We start from the raw sequence: 9,715 nt of genomic DNA, 5'->3' as shown, positions 1-9,715 counted from the left end.
AGTAATAGACATCAAAACAGACATAAGTCATGCTGTGTCCAAACTTATGGCCATGGCTGTATACTAAATGTAGCCATTTTAAAGCCTAAGCTGGTGAAAATTCCTTTCCTTCCACTATTTTAAATAATAGACTACTACTACCACTACTACTACCACTACTACTACTACTACTACTACTAATAATAATAATAATAATGTACTGTACAAAAAAATCGCGGTTTATTTCTATTTTTCAACAGGCATGGTTCGGACGCCTTGTTGTCCTCGGAAGGACCTTTATTCCAACATGGCGGCGTCCGTAGGGGTGTGCGGTGTCCTCCGCATCACCATCGGAGGTGAATTTATTCCTTATCTCTCTGTTTTTATCTCCCACGGCTTGATTTTACAGGTTTATTGTGTTGATGGGAGCGTGTTTGTTGCGTGTCTGTTGTGTAAATGTGGATAAATGTTCGGTTCTCTTCGGTTCTGTGTCTCGATCTGACACGTCTGTAAAATAACCCTAATTTCATTACAGTCACAAAAACGCATAACGAGCTGCTCAGAATAACATTTAGCTGCTTAAATGTCATACTTTTACAACAATGTTAATAAAAGTCGCTGCTCTGTGTGTGTTTTAGAGGTCCAAGCTTCATCACGTGTGTCGGCTGTTGTCTGATGGTGATTTATGCAGAATAAATATGAACAGAATTAAAGAAATGTTCGTGTTAATGATTAATACTGAAATCCTGCTTACTGGAAATAGAAACAGTCTCCTTAACCCTCAGATGCTCCAGTTATTGGACCCTACATTTCTCCATAAGTGGGTCAAAAATGACACGTTAGAATCAATGTGGGGATTTTGGCTCAAAAAGAGATTTGTGTTGTTGTTTGTGTTGTACTTTTGTCCACATAAGAATGATTTCATGTTTGAAATATGTTTGTTTCACTTTGTACCAGATTTTGATGTTTGAAAAAGAAGAATGTTACACAGAACAGCAATAGAAAAATGTCAACATCCGTTTTGTTGAAACTTTTCCGCTCTTTTTCTCCATGTTTGTGCATCACCTCTTATATGATTTTATCAGTGGTATGGGTAGTAATGCAAATATCACAATTACTTTAAAAGCATAAGAGGTAACTTACAAATGTAAATGTGTTATTGAAAACATGCTTTATGAGGAATAGCTGGAATATGAAATGGTAAAAACCTTTTCACATCGATAAAAGATATCTATATCTGAGGGTTAAATAATGGTTTTTCTTCCCTACCAAACTCCATTCAGATTTGCTTCATTTTGAGGTTGCCTTGGTTAAAAATGAATCAAGCCACATGATTTATTACAGAACAACAGTGGCCCAATAGTTTTATAAACAGCTCTTTTTAAATTTTAATAAAAATGTGTGTTTTTTAAAGCAGAATGTGGGACTGGAAGAGGTGTAGTGAATGGGATGGTCTTATTTTGCCTGGAGCACAGCGTCTCACATTTTATGTTGGTTTTATTTTCTGTAAATTGAAAAATCCACAGATGTCTGCTCTGGTCTGAAACCCGAATGTTTAAAGGTTGAACAGCAACTTTTATCAGGCTTTACTGTGCATGAATGAGTGGAAAGTTGTAGGAAGTGGTCAGAGAAACGTTGGTGTCTTCTGTGTTTTTACTGAAACGTTCATAGTAGTTTGTTGGTGTGAGCCTGGCGTTGGCTGTTGTTTATTTTATTTACTGAATATTTATTGCATCTCTTTTTATTTGCTTTACCCCGTATGTTCGTCATTACTGTTTATTTATCTATTACACAGTACTTTGACGACTGAATGCACTTTATGGGTTTTTGCCTGATTAGCGTTTGGCATTCTGTGGCTTAAGTGTCGTCCTTTTTCACTTGCGCTCGGGATTTTCCCCATTTCCCCCATTTTTTTTAAATGTCTGTATGTATTATGACTTATGTTTTATGGTTTATCTTGTACTGCCTGCTGCTGAAAAACAAATTTCCCACGGGGTAAAAATAATAATGAAGTTGAAGTTCACAGTTTTGTGTTTGTATGTCAGACCTGCTTGGTGTCACAAAGCTCTTCTGATACATCTGTCTTTCTTTATTTTTAACGTCTGTTCAGGAGCAGCGCCGCTTCGTACCGTCTGGGGAGCCGTTCAGGTGTCTCACTTCATGACTAGAGCCTCAGCCGCCTCTCTCCACAGACGTCCTGCACCTCCACTCTTCCCTCCAACAGCATGGCAGCAAACCAGACACGGCAGCTTCTTCAACAAGTGTAAGTTTAAGGAAATACTGTTTTCCTTTTCCCCGCTGCAGCACAAAGTGGACAGACAACAAAAATGATGCAGCTGCCCTTATGGTTGTTTTTTTTTTTATTATTTGTTGTTTATTTGATCAAGTTGGTGTGGTTTTAAAAAAAGGCTTTTTGTGTGACTTGAATGTTACAAAGGCAGTCTAGTAACACCAGTTCTTCAGTCAGTAAGACGTTTCCTGCCTGAATACAGATTAAAGAATGAGAAGAAAAGAAAAACGTTTCGTGTTTAATGTTTTAATAAAGTCGACATGAGAAAAATACCTCGACTTTACATTTCAACAGAATCATTACATTAAAAACAACGACCTAGAGGTGCCAATTACAACAACAAAACCTAAAACATGGTAATAAATTATAAAACTCAATATTCCTAAAAGCGGAAAAAAAATGCAAACATTTCACATTAAAAAAATACAGAAATGGAACAACAAAATGGAAAAAACGATTAAATAACAAACAAAACACATTTCACATTAAAAAAAATACAGAAATGGAACAATAAAATGGAAAAACAATTAAATAACAAACAAAAAAACACATTTCAAGAAACCAAGCTGCAAAACAAAAGACATAAGATTAAAAAGACAAACATAATATTTTAAAATGTGTTTTTTGATGCTGTGTTTTTACTTTTGTTGTGTCTTGCTCTATGTTGTCATGTTTGGGGAAATGTTCTTGTTTCTGTCCTGTTTTGTGTTTTACTGCATTTTGTGAAGCGTTGCAGTAGACGCCAACGTGTTCGGGTTAAATGATTTATGATTAAAATGCTGCTTTAAATAGTAGAAACTAATGGGAGCAGATTCCTGCAGCCCAGTTTGAAAATACTCTGGAGAGCTTTGTGACAGCAGCAGATGAACGCCTCCTGGTTGGAAATGACACAATAAAACGCTGAATACTCGTTCAGTCTTCAGGTGTCCTCTTACTTCTGTCCATGTAGCCCAGGGGTCGGCAGCCCGCGGCTCTTTTGTCCCTCTGTTGCGGCTCCCTGCTAGCCTAGCCGCGCTAGACCCATGTTCTGAAGGCACAAGGGTCTGGGGACACTGGACAGGGAGGGAGGCGGGCTAAAAGGTTGTCTATCAAATCACTCTGCAGCAACTGGGTAGGTATACGACCAATCAGTGCAAGGAATAGGCTGACGTAGTTCCTCGAGCGCCAGATTGTGGCTAAGTCCCATTAGCTTCCCAACCAGCGCAGCCAACTGGTATATTAAGGATTTGCCATATCCCATCGGCATAAGTCCAAATACGTCTTTCTTCTCAATGAAACACTTCAGTGCCGTCCTTTGTTTATCTTTCAAGTTGAATTTTAGCTTCAAATCTTTAAGGGCTGTGGCCAAAGCCGAGTTGAAAGATAACTGTTTATTGTGCGCAGGTTGTTTCTGTCATCACTTCGTTACGCCCGCCTTCTGACTCTACACTTCATGGTGATTGGTCCGGCCAGTTTTAGGAGAATCCAGCCTCGAGCCTTATGGAGGGTAACTAGACCCACCCTGGCAGAGAATTAAATTCATTGCCGTGGGTTATCTAGCGCAGCTAGGCTAGCTCCCTGTAACTTTGGAAAATAAATAATAGGCAGACTTATTTAATTAAAATTTAATTTATTTTAAGTTGTTAGTTTTTAAAATTTAATTCTAAATTTGAAGATTACGGTGATCTCCTAACATCTCAAAATAAAACATCTTATTTTCTGTCTGTCAAAAATATGCGTCCCAGCCGTCACTCTCCGACACTCGCCGGCCTGTGTGTATTCATCTGGAGTCCTGTTGATCTTTGGATCCCAGTGTTTGCTCTGCATTCATTCAGCAGCAGCGGGCCACCATTCCTAAATCCTAGCCGTTGCTCCTTCAAATTTCTTTCTTTTTTTATTGTCACAAATACACCACCGCTGCACGTCTCCACCTTCACAGCAGAGTCCTGCACTATGTCGGGTACTCATGAGTACTAAGGTAAACTACAGATAGTTGTCTTGCTCAGTATCTACTCTTTGATATGTCAGGTTAATACGACGTTACTGGCCAGAGCACGGCTCGATGTGACGTCCAGCATCCAGGCAGCAGGTCAGAGAGTCAGAGGAGTGTCGTCTTGGAAAATAGGGCAGCGACTTACCGGAGAAAAGTGACCGTTAAGCTTCAGTGTCCCGCCGGCGGTACACCTACTAATTTGCATAGGAATTTAAAGAATGTCCGAAGGCTGCAAATGCGATTACATAAACACTATACGCCGATGGAAAGCTTAGAGTCTCATGAATCCGCCGGTATAAACCACTTTCAGATGTGATTACCACAGCGGGTGAGAAAAACACATTTGTCGACAAAAACGAATATCCATCCATCCGTTCTCTGTACACGGCTTCAACGCACACAGCGCGACTCACATTTCCGGGTTCATTATTACACACAGAAAAAAATATTCCACAAAAAACGGCCATAATCCAACCTTTTACATCCAGATGACACAAGCCAGTAAACTATTTTATCCAAAACATGTCCTGAAGTCGGTATAAAATCCGCGAATCGGTCGTTTTCAAGGAAATGCACCTGGCGATGCCCGTCCAATATTCCCTGTATTTCTCATTATATTTTTTATTTACAAATAGAATATTAGCGATTTTTTGTACTGAAAATGGCTGGAATTGACTGCAGCTTAAAGGGTTAAGATAAATAGATGTTACAAGTTAAATAGACATTCGCAAATTATTGATTTCCAGCTAACATTATGTAACATATGAGGTCCAGGAGCAAAAATGACATTAACCAGGTAAGATAAATATTAGTGGAAGGACACAATTAAAAAAATGAATCTATCTAATTAGAGGCTTTGTAATTAATTAATTAAGCACAACTGATTAACAAGGGCATAGAGGTAAAAAAGCGATATATGCAGTGTTGTCTTCATGTTAAATGCCAAAAGGATTTTGCGGCTCCCGGTGTTTTCTTTTCTGTGGGAAACGGGTGGAAATGGCTCTTTGAGTGTTAAAGGTTGCCGACCCCTGATGTAGGGTTTTCTCCTGGTTAGAAATAACACAATAAAACGCTGAATACATCTGCAGTCTTCAGGTGTCCTCTTACTTCTGTCCACGTTGGGTTTCTCCAGGTGGACGCCAGCAGAGCCTGTTTGGACGACGTGTCAGACTGATGACAGCGTTGTAAACACGAGGCTGTCAAAACGTCTCTCTTTTTATGTCTCATTCCAGTCGCAGTCATTTACAGCCGCTGCCTTTGCGTTTCTCACACAATTAAATGCTTTCTGCCTGTCGACGCGTTTCGCTCACAGTTTGCTTCGTGATCACAGGAAACACAATCAAACACCAGCAACCTGTCACACTGCACCGACTCTCTTTGTCATAAATCCTCCTTAAATATTTGGTTCTTATTTTACTTTTATTGTGCAGTTTTCTCTCACGTTTTACGACCGGTCTTAATCTGCGGATGGACTGTGTTAAACTGGACTTTTTTTTAAATTGTAAATCCTCCTCAGGTGCAGCACGATGACTTTATTGTGTTTTAATTACACTCCCGAGGCGCTTCCATTTATCACTGGTTGGCCGTCTTTATTTGCGGCCCTCGCAGGCCTCGGTGTCCGTTCATCGTAACACTGCATTAGTGGGACCCCTGAATTGTGAAATTAGTGATAAATAATTTTGCAAGTAAACAGTTTGCAGACTTGGAGAAAACTGGACTCACTGGTTTGAAGGTGAAACAGGATTTTTTATCATGTTCTGTTGGCAAAACAAGATGAATTTTATCCACATTTTAAAGCAGATTTCCATTGCAGTGGCTGCTGCTCAAGTTGACTCTTAGCTGCAGCTACTAATTATTGCATCTTCATCTTGTTTTGTGTGACAAATGATCAAAAATCCTGCAATAGCACAATTATTTTAAAGTATGAAAAGTGTCACATTGTCACATTTGAGAATGTGGGGCCATTAAATGTTTGTTTTTCCTTTTTTTGTTCATCTACTCTATTTCTTGTTGCAGCTCTGCGGTTATCAGACTAATGAGCTGTGATTTACACGGCAAAAACTCAAAATCTCACCAAGTCTGTTTGTCTTACTTTTAGTCAAAATGCCTCATCCCACCTGATTTAAGATAAATTCACTAAATAAAACAAACAAGAGACATTTCAGCAGATGGAGGGACTTGTTTTAAGACGATGCATCTTAAATATCTTAAGTCAAACTATCTTGAAATTGTCTTGTTTTAACCCTCGTGTCGTCCTGCAGGTGAAATTGATGTGTTTTAAAGTTTAAAATGTGGGGAAAATATATATTTCACACTGAAAACTTCCACATTTTCAAAATTTTTTGGAAAATTTTTGAACATTTTTTAATGTAAAAAAAAGAAATGTTAAAAATGTTTCTTTCAGAACATTCAGAAAAAAAAATCAACCAAAATCCAGCGAAATTCGCTGGATTTTGGTTGATTTTTTTCTGAATGTTCTGAAAGAAAATATTAGAAATTTTACTGATATATATGGAATCACTTTAGATATTTTTAGGATTTTTTGGAAGATTTTTATTCATTTTTTGAAAATATTTACAAATTTTTTTTAGTTTTTTGAATTTTTATTTCTTGACAAATTTGAGGATTTTTTTTTTAATAAAACTTTTGAGGGAATTTTCTTCCTGAAGATTTTGCAAATTTATTATAAATTTGGGGAATTTTTTGCTGAGGTTTTGGTTTTTTTTTTCAGACTAGGAAACAATATTTTTTGGTGCCGTAAATGAGAACAAGAGGAAGATTAAGACACCTGAATGTGACAATCCTGGTAAAATAAAGTATAAAATAAGTTTCCTCAGCTAAGTTTAAGATCTCATTATTCTAAAATCATATTTCAAGAAATCTTACCGAGCCATTTTTCACTTATTGGCAAATTTTTTTCACTTATTTCAAGGTAAAATTTCTTTGAAATAAGCTTTTTTTTTTCTTGTTTTGAGAAGGTTTTTTTCCCCAGTGTATTAACCTAGATCACTAATTCTGTTTGTTAAATGGCCGTCCCAAGAAGCTAGTTTCTTTGTTTACTGACAGTTAGACTCCAAAAGAAATATTTCCAATGGTTCCTGTAGTATAATTTTTAATTTTTTTTGAAAACCTGCATGGGTTTTTGTTTTGTGTGACTCTCTTTTTCGCCAGTAGAATTAAAGAACGCAAAGTTGGTCAAACCAAAACGTCACCAAGCCACAATAACAGGAATGTGCCAGGTTCCAAAGAATAAACTGGATTCATCCTAAATGGAAGCTAAAAGCAAGAAAAAGTTAAACACCTCTGCCTATTCTGGACCGATGACACAGAGTGACTTCATAAAGGAGGTTTACTTTTCAGAGATGCTTTATTGATCCCAGAGGAGAAGCTTCTTACATTACAGTTGCTCCCATGCCAAGTCTAAGAAATTAATACATAAGATAAACAGGTAGAAAAGTAGAGGTACAAAATGTAAAAATGTGCATAAAATAAAAGTTAAGTCTCTAAACTGAACTCCATCTGTTGTGTGTTCAGCAGTGAGTCGGTCCCTGTTTGTTTTCTGTTTTTGGAGCTGTAACAAAATGAAAAAATATTAGTTTGACACATCTTTAGGGCTGTTTGTTCATGTTTTTTTTAAATTTATGTGTGATGTTCACAGTGACGGCAGAGGAGCTGTGGAAAGGTGTGCTGGCCGAGTCCGGTGCCGGAGGCAGAAAAGGTCGAGGGAAACGAACCAAACGTAAAATCAAAAGAGACCTGAACCGAGGACAGATCATCGGAGAAGGTGTGTGGGATCCGGAAACTCCTAAAATATTCTGTGTGCCTTTTTCCGTTCCTTCCAAACGGGAAAATTTCTCCTCCTCTCACAGTTTGCTGCTAACAAGCCGAGGAAAGACTGGACTCGCTGGAATATTCACTGCTTTGTGTTGATGAATTTTTCATGCTCTCTGCTGGGAGGAGGAGGGGAATTTCCCTTCATTCACTCTGTCCGTCCTGTCTTTGGCTTGTTTTAATCACTTTTGTGTCTCGTCGGCCTTCCTCTTTGCTTTTCCCTTTAAATAAATGTCACTCGTTCACCTCATCCGTCTGCGTTGGTGGAAAGTCTTTAATCTTTGGAGAACAGCTTTAAAATGCCTGTAATGTATTTGTTAGAGGGCTGCAAATCAACCATGCAGCTCAATTCAAGTAATTAATAGGAGGCCGTTTGTGCACAAACCACTTCCAGCTCTGCCCATTTTCAATCACAGTGTTTAAGACGAGTACTTTAGCTGTTAGCAAAACCCATGGATTACTGATAGACTGTCTGCATGCCTCACTTCATTTCTCATTGTTTCATTTAAAGTTGAAGCACGTTTTTTGTTAAAAAAAAAAAACAGCTCTCAGCATCAGTACGTAAAAATAAAACCGTTCAGTGTGTTTCTTCTCCTCTCCTTTCTCTTGTCTGTTCCTATAACTGAGGTCTTCTTCTTTTTTCTTCCGTCTGGCAGGTCGTGGTGGTTTTCTGTGGCCTGGTCTGAACAGTCCCGTGGTGAAGGACGGCACTGTGCAGAATATGAGTCGAAGAGGCGACGCCGAGCAGCAGGAGATCCAAGCTGAGCAAGGTATACACCGACAAGCGCACTTAACGTTCATCTGGACCGGCACCGCAACAAAACGAGCTTAAGTTACACAACTAGTGGTGATATAGTGCTGCTGTAGCGGCAGAAACATGCACGACTGCTCAGACATCACACCTGGCAGTCGGTCTGCAGCAGCACTGGGGAAAAAAAGCTTATTTCAAGGAACTTGTACCTTGAAGTAAGTGAAAAAATCTGCCAATAGAACACGTGAAGAATGTCTTGGTAAGATTTCTTGAAATAAGTTCTGATATTTAGAATATTGAGATCTTAAAATTAGCAGGGAAACTTATTTGAAGCTCTATTTTACCAGGATTGTCAAGCTTAGATGTCCTAATCCTCCTGTTGTCCTCATTTACAGCACCAAAAAATATTGTTTCCTTGTCTAAAAAAATACAAAAATTCAGCAAAAAAAATCCACGAATTTATAAAAATTTGCAAAATCTTCAGCAAAAAATTCTCCAGTTTCCCGTACAAGTTTTATTTTTTAAAAAACCCACCAAATTTAACGTGAAACATTTTCAAAAAATGAATAAAAACCTTCCAAAAAAACCCTGAAAATAGGTAAAGTGATTACATGTTTATCAGTAAAACTTCTAATGTTTTCTTTAAGAACATTCAGAAAAAAATCAATCAAAATCCAGCGAATTTTGGTAGATTTTTTTCTGAATGTTCCTGAACAAACATTTTTTGAACATTTCTTTTATTCCATCAAAACATGTTAAAAAAATTCCCAAAACATGTTGAAAATGTGGAACTTCTCACTGTGAATTTTTTTTTCTACATTTTCAAACTTTAAAACGGGTCAGTTTGACCCGCAGGACGAGGCGAGGGTTAAAACAAGATAATTTCAACAAG

At 38.0% G+C, this 9,715-nt stretch overlaps 1 protein-coding gene across 1 annotated transcript in view; it reads left to right on the top strand.

Moving 5' to 3' along the window:
- The first annotated feature begins 222 nt into the window (after positions 1-222).
- The window catches only part of mrps5 (mitochondrial ribosomal protein S5), a 37,989-nt gene continuing 28,496 nt past the window's right edge, over positions 223-9,715 (top strand). Inside the window, exons 1-4 of the mRNA XM_022189639.2 lie at positions 223-335; positions 2,090-2,242; positions 7,900-8,025; positions 8,729-8,842. Of these exons, the coding sequence (XP_022045331.2) occupies positions 242-335; positions 2,090-2,242; positions 7,900-8,025; positions 8,729-8,842 (487 nt within the window). The 5' untranslated portion in view covers positions 223-241. The remainder of the gene's footprint in view (positions 336-2,089; positions 2,243-7,899; positions 8,026-8,728; positions 8,843-9,715) is intronic.

Source organism: Acanthochromis polyacanthus, chromosome 15 (genome assembly GCF_021347895.1).
Source record: "Acanthochromis polyacanthus isolate Apoly-LR-REF ecotype Palm Island chromosome 15, KAUST_Apoly_ChrSc, whole genome shotgun sequence".
NCBI lineage: Eukaryota > Metazoa > Chordata > Actinopteri > Pomacentridae > Acanthochromis > Acanthochromis polyacanthus.
This window is presented reverse-complemented; position numbering and strand designations above follow the sequence as displayed.